This window comes from Pteronotus mesoamericanus, unplaced genomic scaffold, assembly GCF_021234165.1.
Source record: "Pteronotus mesoamericanus isolate MK-2021 breed Mesoamerican mustached bat unplaced genomic scaffold, CSHL_Meso_final contig_27, whole genome shotgun sequence".
Classification (NCBI taxonomy): domain Eukaryota; kingdom Metazoa; phylum Chordata; class Mammalia; order Chiroptera; family Mormoopidae; genus Pteronotus; species Pteronotus mesoamericanus.
In genome coordinates, this window is record NW_026555115.1 from 26,859,421 (window position 1) to 26,880,748 (window position 21,328).

The 21,328-nt window shown below is 35.2% G+C and overlaps 1 protein-coding gene across 5 annotated transcripts in view; it reads right to left on the minus strand.

Moving 5' to 3' along the window:
• STXBP5L (syntaxin binding protein 5L) overlaps positions 1 to 21,328 on the minus strand; it is a 402,439-nt gene that overhangs the window by 146,691 nt on the left and 234,420 nt on the right. For all 5 annotated transcript variants that reach the window (XM_054575243.1, XM_054575242.1, XM_054575241.1 and 2 more), the window contains exon 18: positions 18,775 to 18,900. In XM_054575243.1, the coding sequence (XP_054431218.1) occupies positions 18,775 to 18,900 (126 nt within the window). The remainder of the gene's footprint in view (positions 1 to 18,774; positions 18,901 to 21,328) is intronic.

Here is a 21,328-nt window from a genome sequence, read left to right on the forward strand (position 1 = left end):
ATAATTAAAATGTTAAAGTAAAAGACAGAGAGAATCCTTAGAGCCACAAGAGAAAAGCAATTAGTTGCATAAAAGGGACCTACCATAACACTATCAGAAGATTTTTTAAAGTTTAATTATTTTTTATTTTTTCTATTATCATTTAACCCATTATACCTTCTTACACCTTCACCCACTTCCCTTCCCCCTGCAATCACACTGTTGTTTGTATCCATTAGTGCTTTTTCTTTTTTGCTCAATCCCTCCACCCCCAAACCCTCACCCAGAGCTATCAGCCTTCTTTCTCTCTCTCTGAATCTGTCTCTATTTTGCTTGTTCAGTTTGTTCATTAATTTACACATGAGTGAAATCGTGTGGTATTTGTTTTTCTCTGACTGGCTTATTTCTATTAGCATAATGTTCTCCAGGTCAATCCATATTGTTGCAAAGGGTAAAACTTTCTTTTATTATGGCCAAGTGGTATGACAATGTGTAAAGGCCCCACAGTTGTTTTATCCACTCATCTATTGATGGACACTTGGGCTGCTTCCATATCTTGTTGATTGACAATAATGCTGCAATGAACATAGGGTTACTTAAGTTCTTTCAAGCAGTATTTTGGGTTCCTTTGGATATATTTCCAGAAGTGGGATTACTGGGTCAAAAGGCAGATCACTTTTTAACTTTTCAAGGTATGTCCATACTGCTTTCCAGAGTGTCTCCAGCAGACTGCATTCCCACCAACTGCAAAAGGGTTGCCTTTTCTCCACATTCTCACCAGCACTTCTTTTTTGTTGATTTATTGATGACAGCCATTCTGACAGGTGTGAGATGGTAACTCCTTGTGGTTTTAATTTGCATTTCTCTGATGTAGTGACATTGAATATCTCTGCATATGTCTATTGGCCATCTCTGTATGTCCTCTTTGGAGAAGTGTCCATTTAGGTTCTTTACCAATTTATTTTTATTTCTTTTAAAAAATTTTTTCAAATACAATTGTTTTCATTTACCCACCACCACTTTCTCCTGCCCCATCCACCTCCACCTCCCCACTTCAATCCTTCCCTACCTTTCTTTGCCAATTTTTTAATTGGGCTGTTGTTTTTTGGTGTTGAGTATCGTAAGTACTTTTAAATCTTGGATATTAGCCCTTTATCAGATATATCAGTGAATATGTTCTTCCATTCTGTGGGTTCTCTTTTTATTTTGTCGATGATTTCCTTTGCTGTGCAAAACTTTATTTCATGTAATCCCATTTCTTTATTTTTCTTTTGTTTCCCTTGCCTGGGGGTATATATCTGATTAAAAAAATTGCTATGAGCAATTCTGAGATTTTGCTGCTTATGTTTTCTTCTAAGATTTTTATGGTTTTGTGTCTAACATTTAAGTCTGATCAATTTTGAATTTATTTTTGTGGATGGTATAAGAAGGTGGTCTAGTTTCATTTTTCTATATGTATCTGTCCAATTTTCCCCACAACATTTATTGAATAAGCTATCTTTAGCCCATGGTATGTGCTTGCTTCCTCTGTTGAAAATTAATGGACTCTAAACATGTGGGTTTATTTCAGGGCTCTGTATTCTGTTACATGTGTCTATTTTTATGCTGGTACCATGCTGTTTCTGATTACTGTGGTCTTATAGTATAGCTTGATATTAGGTAGCATGATTCCTCCAAATTCATTCCTCTTTCTCAGGATTGCTGTTGCTATGCAGGGCCTTTGGTGGTTCCATAAAAAATTTTGAAACATTTGTCCTAGTTTTGTGAAATGTGTCATTAGAATCTTGATAGGCATTACTTTGAATCTATAGATTGCTTTGGGTATTATGGACATTTTAATGATGTTAATTCATCCTATCCATGAACATGGTACGTGTTTCCACATATTTGTATCTTTCTTTCTTCAGAGTCTTATAAATTTCCAAGTACATTTTTTTACATTGTTGGTTAGGTTTATTCCTAGGTATTTTATTCTGTTGGAAGCAATTGTGAATGTGATTTTTTAAAAAAATTTCCCTTTCTGTTAGTTTGTTATTGCCATAAAAATGCAACTGACTTCTGTATATTGATTTTGTATCCTTCTACTTTTTGAATTCATTTATCATTTCTAGCGGTTTCATGGTCGAATCTTCGGAGTTCTCTATGTACAGTATTATGTCATCTGCAAGAAGACAGTGTTGCTACTTCCTGTCCAATTTGGATGCCTTTTATTTCTTCTTCTTGTCTGATTGCTGTGGCTAGGAGTTCCACTACATTTTTTTCCCCTGGAAGTGGGAGTTTGTATCCCCCAAAAGAATTTATTGGTATGAATTTTACCATTACAATTATTCTGTGATTTTAGGTCATAAATTAAGGTTGCAGTCTCTCAGGAGATATTAAAATGATTAACTTACAAGGAAATTCTTTGGTGAACTTTCAACGCAGAGTAAAACTGATGTAGCTAGTATCAGTTTCAAGTTTGCCGAGAATTTCTTTTATATATAGTATTTTACTGATTATGCTATTACAGTTGTGCCATTTTTTTCTTCCCTTTATTCTCCTCCGTGTGCACTCCCCTTCCACCAGTGTTCCCCCATTGAGTTCATGTCCATGGGTCATACATATAACTTCTCCATTTCCTATAGTATTCTTAACCTCTGCCTCATCTATTTTGTACCTACCAATTCTTCTTATTCTCTGTACCTTTTCCTCCATTCTTACCCCCCCACCTCCCCTCTTATTTCCCTTTCTATGATTCTGTTCCTGTTCTAGCTGTTTGCTTAGATTCTTTTTCTTTTTGGTTCAGTTGCTGATAGTTGTGCATTTGTCAACATGCTACTGTTCATAGTTTTGATCTTCTTTTTCTTAGATTAAGTCCCTTTAACATTTCATATAATAAGGGCTTGGTGATGATGAACTCCTTTAACCTGACCTTATCTGTGAAGCACTTTATCTGCCCTTCCATTCTAAATTATAGCTTTCCTGGAGAGAGTAATCTTGGATGTAGGTCCTTGCCTTGCATGACTTTGAATACTTCTTGCCAGCCCCTTCTTGCCTGCAGGTTTTCTTTTGAGAAATCAGATGATAGTCTTATGGGCACTCCTTTGTGGGTAACTGTCTTCTTTTCTCTTGCTGCTTTTAAGGTTCTCTCCTTATCTTTAATCTTGGGGAATGTAAATATGCTGTGCCTTGGTGTGCGCATCCATGGGTTCAACTTCTTTGGGACTCTCTGAGCTTCCTGGATCTCCTGGAAGTCTATTTCCTTTGCTAGATTGGGGAAGTTCATTATTTTTTCAAATAAGTTTTCAATTTCTCACTCTTCCTCTTCTCCTTCTGGTACCCCTATGATTCAGATGTTGGAATGTTTAAAGTTGTCCTGGAGGTTCCTGAGCTTCTCCTCATTTTTTTGGATTGTTTCTTAATTCTGTGTTGGTTGAGTGTTTCTTTATTCTGCTCCAAATCATTTATTTGAGTCCCAGTTTCCTTCCCTTTACTGTTGGTTCCACATATATTTTTCTTTATTTCACTTTGCATAGCTTTCACTTTTTCCTCCATTTTGCGACCATACTCAACCATTTCTGTGAGCATCCTGATTATCAGTGTTTTGAACTGTACATCTGATAGGTTGACTATCCCTTCATCATTTAGTTCTGTTTTTTGTAGCTTTGATCTGTTCTTTCATTGGGCCATATTTCTTTGTCTCAGTGTTCCTGTTATGTTGGAAGGGGTGCAGCCTTAGAAAGTCACCAGGGCAGGGCAATTCAACATCTCTGTGTTGTGGCACTGTATGTAGGGGAGGGGTCAGAGAGAGAACAATGCCGCTTGCTTGGCTCTTGGCCAGCTTTCAGTCACTTCCCCTGCTTTCCACAAGCAAATTGGGCCCTTCAAGTGCTGATTCCTGGGTGGGTGGGTTTGTGTTTTAGGACACTGTGGGTCTCTCCAAGGAACTCTGCTGTGAGGCTGAGAGTTTCTCCTGCTCCTGCAACGCCCCAGGTTTTTACAGCCAGAGGTTTTCAGGCTCTCTTTTCCTGCACTGGAACCCTGGGTTGCACAGTCTACCTTGCTCCCCAGGTGTTCTTCACAGTTTATTTGCATGCAAATGTGGGACTGCCTGGTCCACCAGTGCCGCCTCACCTGCCCCGGTCCTCCAGCCACTGCGTTGCCACTCATCCTTTCTGCCTGGCTGCCCGTCTTCACCCTTCTTTGTGGTCTGGATAAAGTTTCTTCTTTAACTCCCTGGTTGTTGTACTTCCATACAGTTTGATTTTCTTGCAGTTCTTGTTATTTTTTATGTTTAAATTTGTTGTTGTCCTTCTTTTGGTTGTGCAAGGAGGCAAAGTATATCTATCTATGCCTCGATCTTGACCGGAAGTCCAGACTTCCAGGACTTTTCAAATAAGAGAGGTGAAAGCAGACATCCCTGTTGTTCCTGATCTTAAGGAGAACACTTGTAGTTCTTTTCTGTTGAGTATGATGCTGGCAGAGGGTTTGTCATATATGGCCTTTATTCCATTGAGGTATGTTCCCACAATTCCCATGTTATGATAGTTTTTATCATAAATGGGTATTGGGTTTATCAAATGCTTCTTCTGCATCTATTGATTTGATCATGTTTTATCTTTCATTTTGTTTATGTGGTGAATTACATTTATTTATTTGCAAATGTTGTACCTAATATGCATTCCTGGAATAAATCCAACTTGATCATGGTGTAGGATCTTTTTGATGCGCTGCTGTATTTGGTTTCCTAGTATTTTGTTGAGTATTTTAGTGTCCAGATTCATCAGGGATATTGGCCTATAATTTCTTTGTAGTGTCTTTACCTGATTTTGGAATTAGGATAATGCTGGACTCATAAAATGAGTTTGGGAACCTTCTCTCCTCTTGAATTTTATGAAATAGTTTGAGAAGGAGAGGTGTTAGTTCTCAGAATGTTTGGTAAAGTTTACTTGTGAAGCCATCTGGTCCTGGGCTTTTGTTGGTTGGGAGTTTTTTGATACTGCTTCAATTTCATTAGGTATAATCTGTCTATTCAGATAGTCTGATTCTTCCTGATTTATTTTTGGAATACGTTTCTAGGCATTTATCCATTCTATCCAGGTTGTCCAGTTTGTTAGCATATAGTTGTTCCTAATATATTCTTACAATCCTTTGTATTTCTTTCGTGTCAGTTGTTATTTCTCCTCTTACATTTCTGATTTTAATTATATGGGTCCTTTCTCTCTTTTTTTTTTTCTTGATGAGTCTGGTTAAATGTTTGTCATTCTTGTTTATCTTTTTTTAAAAACCAGCTCTTAGATTTCTTGATCTTTTGTATTTTTTTAGACTTTATTTCATTTATTTCTGCTCTGATATTTATTATTTCCTTCATTCTCCTCACTTTGGGCTTTGTTTTTTATTCTTTTTCAAGTTCTTTAAGGTGTAAAGTTAGATTGTTTATTTGAGCTTTTTCTTGTTTTTTGAAATAGGCCTGTAATGCTATGAATTTCCCTCTTAGGATTGCTTTCCAAGTGTCCCACGGATTTTGGTTTTTGGTCCTCATTTTTATTTGTTTCAATGTATCTTTCGATTTCTTCCTTTATCCTATTGTTGACCCATTCATTATTTAATAACATGTTATTTAGCTTCCATGTCTTCGTGTGTCTTTTAGTGTTCTTCTTGTGACTGAATTCTAGTTGCATAGGATTGTGGTTACAGACTGCTTGCTATGATTTCCATCTTCTTAAATTTATTGAGACTTGTTTTGTGTCTTTTTTTTTTGAGATGGTTCAACTTATATATATATATATATATTTTTTTTTAATTTATTTACTTTTTAAATACATTTGTCTCTGCCTCCCCCCCACCTCTTTGTGGTCTGTCCTACAAAATGTTTCAGGTGCACTTGAAAAGTTTTGGGGTGAAATGCTCTGAAGATATCAATTAAATCCATTTGATCTTGTCTTTGAGTGTTCTCATTTTAATTATGATGCGTCTCGGTATAGGCTTCTTTGGGTCCAACTTGTTTGTGACTCTCTAAGCTTCCTGGACTTATGTGTCTTTTTCCTTCACCAGATTAGGGAAGTTTTTGGTCATTATTTCTTCAAAAGGTTTCTTGATATATTGCTCTCTCTCTTTTGATATTCCTATGTTGCAAATGTTGTTATGCTTCATGTTTTCTAAAATGCCAACATGAGCTCTCCTCATTCTTTTAAATTCTTTTTTTCTTTTTGCTGCTCTTTCTGGGTGTTTTTTTCTACTTTAACTTCCAAATCACTCATTCAGTCTTCTGCTTCAGGTAACCTACTGTTTCTTCCTTCCAGTGTATTATTTATTTCAGATATTGCATTCTTTATTTTTGACTGGTCCTTTTTTATGTTTTCTATATCTTTCTTCTTGCTGTTGAGTATCCCTATAATCAATACTCTAAACTTTCTATCTGATAAGTTGCTTGCCTCCATTTCATCTAGTTCTTCTGTAGAGTTCTCTTGTTTTTACATTTGACACCTGTTTTTGTTTTTGTTTTTTTTTTGTTTTTCCCTTTACATTTTGTCTGCTTCTTTGTATTCTTCACCTTAGCTGTTAAACTAATCTGTTGTTAAACTAATCAACTTATAATCAGCAGCCTGGCTTAAGCTCCAAAGGGTGGGGCAGAGCAATTTCTGTGGGCAGAGCTATCGCATCCACTCACGCTGATGCTATTCAGAGAGAAGTGCTTTGCCTGAGAAAGATGGATTCTGCAGTATGGGCAAAGACTCAGACAGGGATCCTGTTGGCTGTTCCTTCAGTTCTCTCCCCAGAGCCACCAGTCCCAGATACTCATCAAGCATCTCTAGTCCACTCTGCCTTTCCTCTGCTGAAGCCCAGGGTAGGTGGCCTCAAATGGATTTTGTGTACTGGCCCCATTAGAGGCTCTCTGCATCTCCATCTGTCTCTCCCTAGCATACAGAAACCCTGCTGCTTTTCACAGCTGGATATTATCTGACTTCCTTTCCTGTTCTGTTGCTAGGCTAGGGAGCCCAGCTTGGGATTTGGAGCCCAGATTGGGATTTAACCCCACATTTATCAGGTGAATTCCCCGGCTACTGAAATATCCCTCCACAACTTCAGCTGCCACCTGTGGGAGCCCAGCCACTGCTGTCGTGCTTCCTCTATACTCCCTACCAGTCTTGTGCTAAAGTGGTTTCTTCTTTTTGTCCTTAGTTATAAGGCTTCTTTCCTGATAGTATTCACTTCATTATTCAGGATGATTTCTCTACAGTTGAGTTAATTCCAGATTGGCTGGAAGGAAGTTAGTGTAGTTTTCACTTAATCCTCCACCATCTTACACATCACCCTTTCAAGTTCCTTTAAGTGTAAAGTTAGATTGTTTATTTGAGCTTTTTATTATTTCTTGACATAATTTTGTAATGCTATGAATTTCCCTCTAAGTCCTGCTTTCCCTGTGTCCCACAGATTTTGGGTTTGTGTTCGAATTTTCATTTGTCTTTGTCTTTGATGGTATTTGTCTTTCATCTAATCTTTTATTTTCTTTCTAAAGGTCATTGTTGACCTCTTCATTGTTTAATAACATGTTATTTATCTTCTATGTCTTTGTGTATTTTTCAGTTTTCATCTTGTGATTGATTTCTAGTTTCATAGCATTGTGGTCAGAGAAGATGCTTGATTTGATTTCAATCATCTTAAATTTATTGAGACCTGTTTTGTTTCTTAGTATATGGTCTATCTTAGGAAATGTTCCATGTGTACTTGAAAAATATGTATATTCTGCTGTTTTGGGGTGAAATCCTCTGAAGATATGAATTATATCCACTTGATCTAGTGTGTCATTTAAGGTCAATGTCCCTTAGTTGATTTTCTGTCTGGGTGATCTATCCATTGAAGTCAATGGGGTGTTAAAATCCCCTACTATATGTATATTTCTGTCAATCTCTGCCTTTATGTCTACCAATATTTGTTTCATGTATTTAGGTACTCCTGTGTTGGGTATGTAAATGTTTACTAGGATGATATCCTCTTGTTGGGTTGTTCCCTTTATCATTGTGTAGGGTCCTTCTTTGTCTCTGATTATAGCCTTGGTTTTAAAGTCTATTTTGTGACATAAATATTGCTACCCCATCTTTTTATTCTTTACATTTGCATACATATTTTTTCTTTCCCTTTACTTTTAATCTGTGTATCTTTCATTCTGAGGTGAGCTTCCTGGAGACAGCATATATATGGGTCTTATTTTCTCTTTTTTAAAATCGGTTGTCAAGTAATCTTTAATTGAAATTAAAGATTTAATTTTTCCTTTGAAGTTCTTAAAGAGTGGAGTGGAGCATTGTCCTGCACCACTATTGATGTCTATGATGTGATGAGGGTAGCAGGCATCAATATTGCAGCCCACAACCAAGGACTCCCCAGGATCTCTGTAAGTTTCCAGAGAATTCTCTAGCTAAAGATTCGTGCTGCTTCTGTCAGGCAATGTTGACAATCTCATCAAAACCGGTATTTACACTGCTTATTTTTTTTGCTTCTTGTGTGTTGTGGTGGTTCTTTTAGGGCTTTGATCATTAGGGCAGAGGCAGAAGCCACTACTTCAATATGGGCCTTTCTGTCCTGAAAGGTCAGTTTCACTGAAGGCCTCAGAATCTTTCATTCACTGGTTACTCTGGCGATGTCATCACCAACCATTTTTGGACAGGCTCAGAGGGCTGAACTTGGAGGCCAGGGCAAACATGGCACCAACTTCCCCTCACGTGTGCCTCAGGTACATTACTTTGATCACATTGGGGCTGAACTTCAGGAGCATGGTGGAGGTGGCTGGTCGGATACGTTTGATATGGGATGGCTGAAGAAAGTTGCACGTTTGCCCCCACTGATTCAAAGTGGGTCTTTAAAAATAATTTTTTTTATTATTGTTCAAGTGCAGTTTTCTCCACTTCCCCTGCTCCACCCATCTCCACCTCCTACCCTTGATCCTAACCCCTTTTGGCTTTGTCCATGTGTCTTTCATATATGTTCCTTGATGACTCTTCCTCCTGTTATCCACATTCCCCTCTCCTCTGGTTACTGTCAGTTTGTTCTTTATTTCAATGCCTCTTGTTATATTTTGCTTGCCTGCTTGTTCTGTTGATTAGGTCCCACTTATAGGTGAAATCATATGTTATTTGTCTTTCATCTAATCTATGTCTTTTGATTGGAGCATTTAAGCCATTTATATTTTAAGTGATTGCTGATAAATTCATATTGATTGTCATTTTATTTTTTAACTATTTTCCTCTGTTTTTCCTTTTCCTTTTTCTTCTTCTCTCTTCTTCTCCTTCTTCTTCAAGCAAGCCCTTTAACAGCTGTTGCAAAACTGGGTTGGTGGTAGCAATTCCTTCAGCTTTTTCTTGTATGGGACACTATTTATTTCACCTTCAATTTTTAAAAAAGATTTATTTGTTTTTAGAGAGAGGAGAAGGTAGGGAGAAAGAGAGGGAGAGAAGATCAATGTTTAGTTGTCTCTCACGTGCCCCCTACTGGGGACCTGGCCTGCAACCCAGGCATGTGCCCTGACTGGGAATCAAACCAGTGACCCTTTGGTTCACAGGCCATCACTCAATGCACTGAGCCACACCAGTCAGGGCTTTCCTTCAGTTTTAAATGACAGCCTTGCTGGGGAAATCATCCTTGGTTGTACGTCCTTGCTTTTCATCACCTTGACTATTTCATGCTAATTCTTTTGGCCTAAAATATTTCTGTTGAGAAATCAGATGACAGTCTAATTGGTGTTCCCTAGTAAGTAATTAATTGCTTTTTTCTTGTGGCTTTTAAGATTCTCTCATCTTAAACGGTGCCATTTTAATTGTGATGTGTTTGGTGTGGTCCCTTTTGGGACCATCTTGTTTGTGACTCTCTTCATTTCCTGAACTTGTGTGTTTTTTTCCTTTACCAGGTTATGGAGGTTTTCAGTCATTATTTCTTCAAATAGATTCTCAGTCCCTTGATCACTGTGTTCTCCTTCTGGTATACCCTGATATGGATGTTATTACGCTTCATGTTGTCCCAAAGTTCCCTTAAACTCTCCTCATTTTTTAAATTCTTCTTTCTTTTTGATGCTCTGCTTGGATGTCTTTTCTTTTCTTGTCTTCCAAATCGCTGATTCAAACCTCTGATTCATCTAATCTTCTGTTTGTTCCTTCCAGTATATTATTTATTTCAGATATTGCATCTTTTATTTCTGACTGCATCTCTCTTATGGTTTCTGTGTCTTTTTTTATGTGTTGAGCATCTTTGTAATCATTACTTTTAACTTCTGATAAATTGCTTGCCTCCTTTCATTGATCTCTTCTGGAGGATTCTCTTGTTCTTTCATTGGGGGCCTGTTTCTTTGCCTTCCCTTTATGGTTGCCTTTCTGTATTTATTTCTATGTATCAGGTAGACCTGCAAAGACTCTTTTTCAGATCTAAGTCAGACACTACCTGTGTTTGGCCCTGGGCAATCTGTTAGGAGCTACCAGTGATCCATTCTTGTAGCTCCTTCTGATGGACTTGGATGCATGCAGAAAGAACAGAGCAGTACACCAGGCCAGATTTTACCAGCACCAGGTCCAGGGAGGGTCAGCTAAAATCTCAAAGCTTCCAGAGATCCACCTCTACCTGCAGGCTTTCTGTTAGGCTTAATCACAGAAAGTGCCTCCACCTATATTCCTTAACAGCCAGGTTTAAGCTCCACAGAGTGGGGCAAGAGGGATTCCTTCAGGTAAGGCTTTTGCTTCCCCTCAGGTTGGTGCTGCATGTATAGGAGTTCTCTGCCTGAGTAAGATGGCTTCTGCATTATGGGGAATGACTCAGACAGGTATCCTAGTGGATGACCCTTCAGGTTTCTTCCCTGAGCCACCAATCCCAGGCTCTCCTCATGCGGCTCTAGTCTGCTCTGCCCTTCTTCTTTGGAGCCCTGGGTAAGTGGCTTCAAGGGAAATTTTGTGCATTGGTCCTTGAAGAGGCTCTCTGCATCTCTAGTCATCTCTCCCTGTCCAACAGAAACTTTGCTGCTTTTCACAGCCAGATTTTATTTGGCTTCCTTTCCTCGTTGTGGTGCTCTAGGTTTGGGAGCCCAGCTGTGGTTTAGACCCCACGCTTCTCAGGGGGAACTCTCAGAGCTGCTGAGTATCCCTGCAGAACTTCAGCTGCTGCCCATGGAACCCAGCCAGCCCTCTCGTGCCACCACACTTCCTGCCAGGCTTGTTGTGGTCATATGGTTTCTTCTGTAAGTTCTTGGTTATAAGGATTCTCTGCAGCTAGTGTTAAGTTGGTTATTCACAGTGATTTTTCTATAATTCAGTTGTTCTTCCAGTTTGGTACTTTGAGGATGTTAGTGTAGCTTCGACCTACCCGCCCTCTCCCCACCATCTTGGATCCTCTAAAATGAAGACTATCAGGAGATTTCTAAACAGAACCTTTGCAGGTCAAAAGAGTAGAGGATGAAATATTCAAAGTGATGAAAAGCAAAGACCTACAGCCAAGACTACTCTACCCAGCAAAGCAATCATTTAGAATTGAAGGAGAGATAAAGATTTTCCCAGACAAGTAAATTCTATAGGAGTTCATCACTCCTAAGCCAATATTATAAGAAATGTTAATGTTAATAGGTCTTCTTTAAGTAGGAAAGTAATGATAAAAAATATTAACAAAAAATAGGAAAGAAATTGTCACTGACAAAGACACAATAAAACTGGTAGATCAACCAATTATAAAGCTAGTTGAAATTTTAAAAGGCAAAGCAGGAAGATCATGCATAATTAGGCTAAGAAAATAACACTAAATTAAAAGATATATACACACACAAAAGAAATTTTAAAAGTAATAAATACACAAATGTGAAAAGGGTGAATAAAAATTGTAGTAATTTTAGAATGTGTCTCTAGGCCCTCTACATGTCCTCCTTGGAGAAGTGTCTGTTCAGGTCCTTTGCCCATTTTTAATTGGATTGTTTATCTTTCTGGAGTGGAGTCATGTGAGTTATTTACATATTTTGGAGCTCAAACTCCTGTCTGAGGTATCATTGGCCAATATATTTTCCCATATGGTTGGTTCCTTTTGCATTTTGCTGATGTTTTCTTTAGCCATGCAGAAGCTTTTTAATTTAATGATGTTCCATTTGTTTATTCTTTCCTTTATGTTTCTGCTCTAGGGGACATATCGGTGAAAGTATTGCTGCATGGAATATCTGAGAGTTTCCTGCCTATGTTCTCCTCTAGGACTTTTATGGTATTGTGACTTTGAATGTGGGAGGTTAGGGTGGGTAGGGTGGGAGAGAGTATTGGGGGAAAATGGGGGTAACTCTAATTGAATAACAATAAAAAAAGAATGTGTTTGACTTAAGCAATCATCGACAACTTTAAAAATAGACTGTTATAAACAGAGCTTAGTATACATGAAGCACATGGAAAACACAAACGAAAATGCTGGGAGAGATATTCAAGATATGAAGAAAAAGGAATTTAAACACAGCATTCTAGAAAGTCATCAAAATACAAGATGTGAGAGGAAGAGAATAAAGAAGAAAAAAATACTACAAAAATAACTGAAAACAATAAAATGGCAATTCTACACACCTATCAGTAAGTACCTTAAATGTAAATAGACTAAATGTTCCAAACAAAGGCATAGGGTAGCTGAATGAATAACAAAAATAAGACCTCCCTACAAAGACTCACCTCAGACTGAAAGACACACAACCAGACTTAAAGTAAAAGGCTGGGAAAAGATAAAAGATATTTTATGTAAATGAAAACAAAAAATCCTGGGGTGGTCATACTTATATAAGACAAAATAGACCTTAAAACAAGAACTGTAACAGCAGACAAAAAAAGGCATTTCATAAGAATAAAGGAATCAACCCAACTAAAGGGTATAACTCTTGTAAACATCTACTCACCCTATGCAGAAGCACCTAAATATATAAAGCAAACATCAATGGATATAAAGGGAGAGATTTACAGTAACACAGTCATAATAGGGACTTTAATACCCCATTGACATCAGTTACTACATCATTCAGACAAAAAATTAACAGAGAAACAGTAGCCTTAAATTACACATTAGACCACATGGACTTAATTGATATTATTAGAATATTTCATGCAAAAGCAGAATATACATTACTTCATATGCTCATGAAACATTTGCCAAGATAGACCACATGTTAGGCCACAAAACAAGTCTCAATATATTAAAGAAGACTGAAATCATATCAAGTATCTTTTATGACCACAATGGTATTAAACTAGATCAATTATTACAAGAAGAAAACTGAAGAACACACAAACACATAAAGGCTAAATAATATGCTACTAATAAATAAGTGGGTTAACAATAAATCAAGGAGAAAATTCAAAAATATCTGTGGGCAACTAAAAATGAAAACATGATCCAAAAAAATATGGTAAACAGCCAAAGTAGTTCTAAGAGGTAAATTTAGAGCAATTCAGGACTACCCCAAGAAAGCATTCAAAAAGATAAACTTATAGCAATTCAGGTCTACCTCAAAAAAATCTAACCCTATACCTAAAGAAACTAGAAAAAATAAAAAAACAAAGGCCAAAGTGAATAGAAGCAAGGAAATAAATAGCGATGAGAGCAGAACTGAACAAAATAGAGTCTTGAAAAAACAGAAAAGATCAATGAAACCAAGAGGTAGTCTTTAAAAAGATAAACAAAATTGATGAACCTTCGTCCAGGCTCACCAAGAAAAAATGTGAGATGGTCCAATGAAAGAAAACCAGAAAAATAAAGAGTAGAAGTGACAACTAACACCAGAGAAATATAAAGAATAATAAGAAAATACTACAAACAATTACATGCTTTCAAATTGGATACCCTGGAAAAAAAAACGGTTAAATTTCTAGAAATAGAATTTTCCAAGGAATCAAGAACAAACAGGAAATCTGAACATAACTGCAAATACTAATAAAATGGATTAAATTATCAAAAATCCCCAACAAACAAAACCCCTGGATCAGACGGCTTTAGAGGTGATGTTCTTACCAAACATTCAAAGAACAATTAATATCTATCCTTTTCAAATTACTCCAAAATATTGAAGAGGAGGTAAGGCTCTCGAACTCTTTTTACAAGGCCAGTGTTACCCTGGTACAACAACCAGACATAAACACTACAAAAAAATTATAGGCCAATAATGCTAATGAACATACATGCAAAAATACTCAACAAAATATTCAAACCAAATTCAGTAATACTTTTAAAAGATCATACACCATGATCAAGTGGGATTTATTCCAGAGATGCAAAGCTGTTTCAATATCTGCAAATCAGTTAATGTTTTATACCACATAAAAAAATGAAGGATAAAAGTTGTATGTTAATATTGATATATTCAGAAAAAGCATTTGACAAAATACAGCATCCATTTATGACAAAAATGTAACAAAGTGGGGATAGAAGAAACATATCTCAACATAATAAAGGCCCTATATAACAACACCACAGATAACATAAGGCTTAATGATGAAAAGCTGAAAGCTTTATCTTTAATATGCGGAACAAGAGAAGGATGTCCACTTTCACAATTTTTATTAAACATGGTATTGGAAGTCATACCCACAGAAATCAGACAAGGGAAAAAAAGGCATTGGAATTGGAAAGGAAGAAGCAAAACTTACATTATGTACAGGTGACATGATACTACACATACTACACATAAAGAATCCTGAAGATTCCACCAGAAAACTAATAGAATTAATAATTCTAATTTATTAAGTAACAGAATACAAAATTTATATTTAGAAATTAGTTGCATTTTTATACACTGATAATGAATTATTAGGAAAAGAAATTAAGAAAACAATCTCATTTATAATGGCATCGAAAAGAATAAAATACTTAGGGATAAATTCTATCAAGGAGGTAAGAGCCCTGCACTTAGGAAAGATACTAAGGGAAGAAATTAAAGAAGGTACAAATAAATGGAAGCCTATACCATGCTTATGGTGGAAAGAACTGACATCATTAAAAATTCCATACTATCCAAAGAAATCTACAGATTTCAATGCAATTCCTATCTAAATGCCAATGAATTTTTCACAGAACCAGAAAAATAACCTTAAAATTTATATGGAAACACAAAAGACTCCAAATAACCAAGGCAATGCCAAGAAGGAGACAAAGTTGGCAGTACCATGTTACCTGATATCAAACTATACTACAAGGCTACAGTAATCAAAACAGCATGGTACCAGCATGAAAACAGACACATAAATCAGTGGAACAGAATAGAGACCCAAGAAATGAACATAGGCCTATATGGTCAATTACTATATTTTGCCATGTATAATGTGCATTCACATTTTTGGCCCAAACTTTCAGGAAAAAAATCTTTCATTTTAATTTTTTAATTCAATTATTTATTTATATATATTTAGAAACAAAACTGATTATCACATTCCAGGGTATTATTTTGCATACGGATATCATTATTGCTTTCTAGAGTTACACTTTTAATGCATTAGTATAAATAAAAGAATTAAAAACATATAGATACAGAATTATTACTACCTATGTATAATGCACATCCTTATTCTCCTCTCAAAATTTAGGCAAAAAAAAAATGCACATTATAGATGACAAAACAAGGTTATCTATCACAAAGAAAGCAAGAACATGTAATGGGGTAAATAGTGTCATTTTATATTCAAAAACCTGGAGAGATACATGCAAAACAATAAAACTGAATCATTTTCTTAAACCATGTACAAATAATGAATTGATTTAAATGTGAGACCTAAAACTATAAGTAAAAGATAGGCAGAAACTCTTAACATTGCACTTAGCAATATTTTTTTTGGATATGTCTCCTCAAATAAGGGGAAGAAAAAAAATAGAACAAATGGGACTACATGAAACTAAAAAGTTTTTGTACAGTAAAGGAAACCATCAACAAAACAAAAAGACAACTTATTAGAACAAGATATTTGCCAATGATTCATCAATAAATGGTTAATGTCCAAAATATACAGGGAATTCATACAACTTAACACACACACACAATCCAATTGAAAAGTGGGCCGAAGTCCTGAGTAGACATTTCTCCAAAGAGGTCATACAGATGGCCAATAGACATATGAAAAAATAAGATGCTCAATGTCACTAGTCATTAAGGAAATGCAAGATAAAAATCACAGTGAGGTATCACTTCACACTTGTCAGAATGACTATCATCAATAAATAAACAATTTGTTGGTGAGAATATAGAGAAAAGGGAACCCTTGTGCAGTGTTGGTGGGAGTGCAAACTGATGGAATCACCATGAAAAACAGTATGGATGTTCCTCAAAATATTAAAAGTAGAACTATCATATGACGCAAGAATTACACTGCTGGTTATTTATCCAAAGAAATCCAAAACACTATGTTCACTGCAACATTATGTACAACAGCCAGGATATGGAAGCAACCTAAGTGTTCATTTATAGATGATTGGATAAAGAAGTTGTACATATATACAGTGGAATATTATTCAGCCATAAAACAAATGAAATCTTACCATTTCTGACAACATGGCTAGGCCTCAAGGGTATTATGGTAAGTGAAATAAGCCAGACAGAGAAAGACAAATACCAAGTGATTTCATTTACATGTGGAGTCTAAAAACCTACCAACCAACTAAACAAACAAAACAGAAACAAACATAGATACAGAGAACAAATTGATGGTTGCCAGATGGGAGAGGACTACGGGACATGGATATAAAAGGTAAAAGGATTAAGAAGTACAAATTGCCAGTAATAAAAACATCACAGGAATGCAAAGTATAGCACAGGAAACATATAAATAATATTGTAATAACTACGTATGGTGTTAGATGGGCAATAGACTTACTGAGGTGATCACTTCATAAGTTACATAAATGCCTAATCATTGTTTTACCTCAATCTAATATAATATTTAATGTAAACTGTAATTTAAAAGACAGTTAAATAAAAACAATGTGAGAAAAATCTTTAAAAATGAAGATTAAGGCCTCCCCTTTACTTTGCCAGAGAAGATTTGCTTATACTCCAGAGCAAAGATGTGGTCCCTCTCCAGATGTGAGGATAGACAGGTCACCAGCAGACCTATTTTCATCCCTGAGTTTTTTAAAACTCAGAGTTCTTTTGCAATACCACTGCACATGCAGGTACCATCTATTCCTCAATATATTACGCTGTTGGGACTGAGGCTCAGGGAACTGATGCAAGATGTTGCTCTAGCTGCTGTTTTGCTGTCAATAGTAAATTATCTTTGTCTCTGACCCAGAGGTCAGTTTTCTGTCCAGATATTTTACACACACATACATACACACACACACACACACGTACGCACATGTGTGGCGGGCAACTAGTTTATAAGGGATGAAGTCTCAGACTCTGCGGTTTCTGATTTAACAGTTGCCCCTTGGTAAATTCTTGAAAAGAAAATAGAATAATCAATAAACATTGGAAAATAGTGTTTTTCAGCTAGCTAAACTTGATTACACTGATCCTTGTGATTAGTTTCCTTAGGCAGACTAGGATATTGGACAGCAAAGTAGTTTCCAAAGATTTTTTAAATAATAATTGTGATTGTCCTTATCTTTTTCTCTTTCTTTGACATCTAATATGCATGTATTTAAATGCTGTCACAAAGCCATTATGCTGGGGCACTATTCAAATTATAATCTGCTTCATAAGGAGGCTGAGACATTCATGGTCAGTTTGCTTGGGGGCTGAGTTTGACCAAAAAGGTGGACTTAATAAATTCTAACAAGAAAAAAGTGGTACAAACCTGGCATAACTCAATTAGAAGTATTCCCAAATAATGATAATACAAAAAATGTCATATATATGACATTAATACAAAAAATGTCACACATATATATAACAAATTAAAAAGCTAAGGTCTTCTGTAGAAACCATAAATAACCAAAACTGATTTAATTGGTAATTCATAAAGCTGCCCAAGAGCAAATATCCTGACTGGTCACATTATGTCTTACACAATGAAAATAAAATACTAATTTCATTATTTAGAAAGTGTCTGTGGTTTTTCTTTCTTTGCTTTTTTCTTTTTCTCACATATAAATTCTGTTTTTGTATTTGTTAGATAAGATCAATCCATTATTGCTTTACTTTGTGTTCAAGTACATAATGTGGTAATAATTAACTATGTCTTTAAGTTATTCTTTAACAGATGGTAATAAAGTACTGTTCTTTCTAGCCCTGGCATACCCCACTATCTCATGTTTTTTCTCTAGACTCTAGATAAATAATCCATTTATTAAAAACTCAAATTATCCTATCTTGAATATGTCATGTGTATCCTGCTCTGAACATAAAAGATATTTTTTTTTATGTATTAATACATTTAAACCTCTCAACAACATTTTATCCTCATTTTACAGATAAGGAAACAAAGCATAGAGATTTAAGTAACTTTTCTGAGATATAACAGTTAGAAAGAATCAGAATGAAGATTTGAATCCCAAAGAATCTGACTCTTTCAAAATGAAACCCAAGGAGAAAAACAATAGAAAATACATATAAAACCAACAAAAATGTGTAAGTGTAGAAGTACACACACAAAGAATTATAAGTGTAATAATATCCTAACAACATTAAAAGTGGAAATACTATCACAAGTTTGATATCAAGAAAGAACATCATTTTTATTTAATAAAAATCCAGGTAAGTGTTTCTTTATTTATTTTAGAAGTTCAATGCGCTATCCATTGCACCACAGAGCCAAGCTATTTAAGTATTTTAAAGGAAATATCTAAATATATCAAACATATTAGATAAATAATAGCAATTAGAAAGAATGTTTAACTACTTACATCCCATATGCTGAGCTTACAGCAAGACTAGTAATCTGTTGAGGGGGTTCACCATCCACCCATACCAACTGAATAACGAGTTCTGCTTGATACCCTGGGGGCATCCGCACTGGCCGTGTTTTAACACTAGGAAAAAGAAAAAAAAGTAATTCTATTAATACAGTTTAAGTATGTTCATGCTTATCTTCATAATTTACATAGACTCTTCCTACAGAAATATACAACACCAGGCGTTAAGGGCATTATGCAGGTGGACAATGTCTTCTAGCTTTCTCAAAATACAAGCAGCTACTTGTGGTTGCTTAGTATTTTCTTTAAGCAGCTGTTCAGTCAGTCAGGTCCACACTTCAACTAGTCTTCATCACTTTCTTTTTTTTCTTTTGAAAATAGTATTTTTAATTATTTTTCTTATTAAATATTTGTTACATATTTTAAAGTTATAATGCATAAAAATAAAAAAGGATAACCATTAATCTACTACCCAATGTAAGATCCTGCTCTTTCCCTCTAAATTTGTTCCATCTGTACCCTTCTCTATTCTAGTTAATAGCAACTCCTATTTTTCTATTTATTCAGTAAAAAAAAAAGAAACCCTTAAAATCATTCTTCACTAATATCCTCTCATACCTCATGGTCAATCAATTATCAAATGCTGATGGTGTTACCTTAAAAATATATTTAGAATATTACCCCTTTTTACTTCCTTACTGCTACTATGCTAGTTACATTTGATAAATAAAAATACTGGATATCATTTAAGAGCGAATTTCAAATAAACAATAAATAGTGGGGTTTTATTTTACTTTACGTATGTCCCATGCAATATTTGTGATATGCTGAAACTAAAAAGTGTTAATTGTTTATTTAAAATTCAGATTTAAATGAATATTCTGTATTTTTAATTGCTAAATCTGCAAGCCCTCAACATCATCTCTAGTTAGGTGCAAACATCCTCCTTTCTGGTCTCCTGGCTTCTACTTTTTTCCTCTCATCTCAAAATCCATTATCAACACAGACACCCCAAAGTGATCAATTTAAAATTCACTTGTCTCTTCAAAACCCTATAATGGCTCTCCATTTAATTAGGAATAAAAGCTAACTAAGGTCATTACACTGTCTCGCTATTGTCTATCTGACTTCATCTCCCATTACTTTCTCCACTAACCTTGTTCCTTTTGTTAAGGCCATTGCTCTAGCTGTTCCTTCTGCCTAGAACATTCTTCTATCGTGTATTCTTCAGCTAACTCCCTCATCTACTTTTTGTTTGAATCCCACCCTCTTAGTGAGGCCTAGGGTGACTACACATTTTATATACATATTGATAAAAATTGTAACATTGCTAAAAATTAAGAGTTGGCTTGTTGAAATGCTTGTTTATCAGCTCATGTATAGGGTAATCTAAATCCAACAAAGGAAAAGTGATTTAGGGATGGATGCTAACATATAAATTATCAAAGCATAGCTTACATGCAACTCAAAAACCACTTGTAATATAATGTAATTCATAGAATAATATTCTTAGATCAGTTCTGCTGCTTGGTTCTTAGGACCTTGTTATATGCACAATATAGGACTATACTGATTTTTTTTCACTATGGTTCTCGTGATTACCCTTAATATTGTCTGTATTACTTTTTACATCAACATTATTAGGCTTTAATAATGTTATTGCTTACTTTATCTCCACGACCAAATTTTTGTTGTTTTCACTGTTTTTTTCTCTAATTTATAAAAAATTTTATATAAAAATATTAAATCATTGGAAGACCCAGACTTTAATGACAGGTCATGTTAGTTAATAAACATTACTTTCTTGAGCTTTGCTGAGCTTTTAGTTCTGTTTCTGGTCTTCATTTTAATAGAAATCAATTAAATGAAGCAAAATGTTATGAAGGGAAAATTGAATGTATAGTATTAAAACATGAATATTTTCCATTTGCTAAAATTTTATGATGAAACTTCCTCTTTGTAGATTTTTCTCCTAGTAAATCCTGCTTTTATTTTCATTTTCTACTAAACAAGAAAAACTTTTGGAGGAAAAACAAATGATTACAAAAGAATAGCAACTACTAATTGTATGGTAAACAGGCTTTGCTTCTAAAGTCTTATCTTTAAATTTTCCATAAGTATTTTCATAAGAAGTGTCTAAAGTTCCTTTAGTAGCAGATTCAGATGTTTTCATATGAGACTTACAGAAATTGTTTGCTTCAGCTCAATTCTCCAACCAGCTAATACAAAACACATTTAGTTTGATGATGAAAAAGCAGTGAATAGTGTTTAAAGAAAGTACATTCTTTTATATTTGATTACTAAAAAGCATAAAAATAATACAATAAATATTACTATGGGCTTGGCTAACTTTAGGTTTTCTGTGAGTATGACTCTAAACTTTGTTTATATATACTGAGATAACATAGTTTGCTATCAAATAGCATCAGTTAGAAAAGAGGAAGACATATTATACAGTATCCTAACAATCACAAGAAATTCTTTTTTCTAACATACTATTATTACAATAGGTAGTAAACTTAGTTTCTTTTCAATTCCAAGAAGG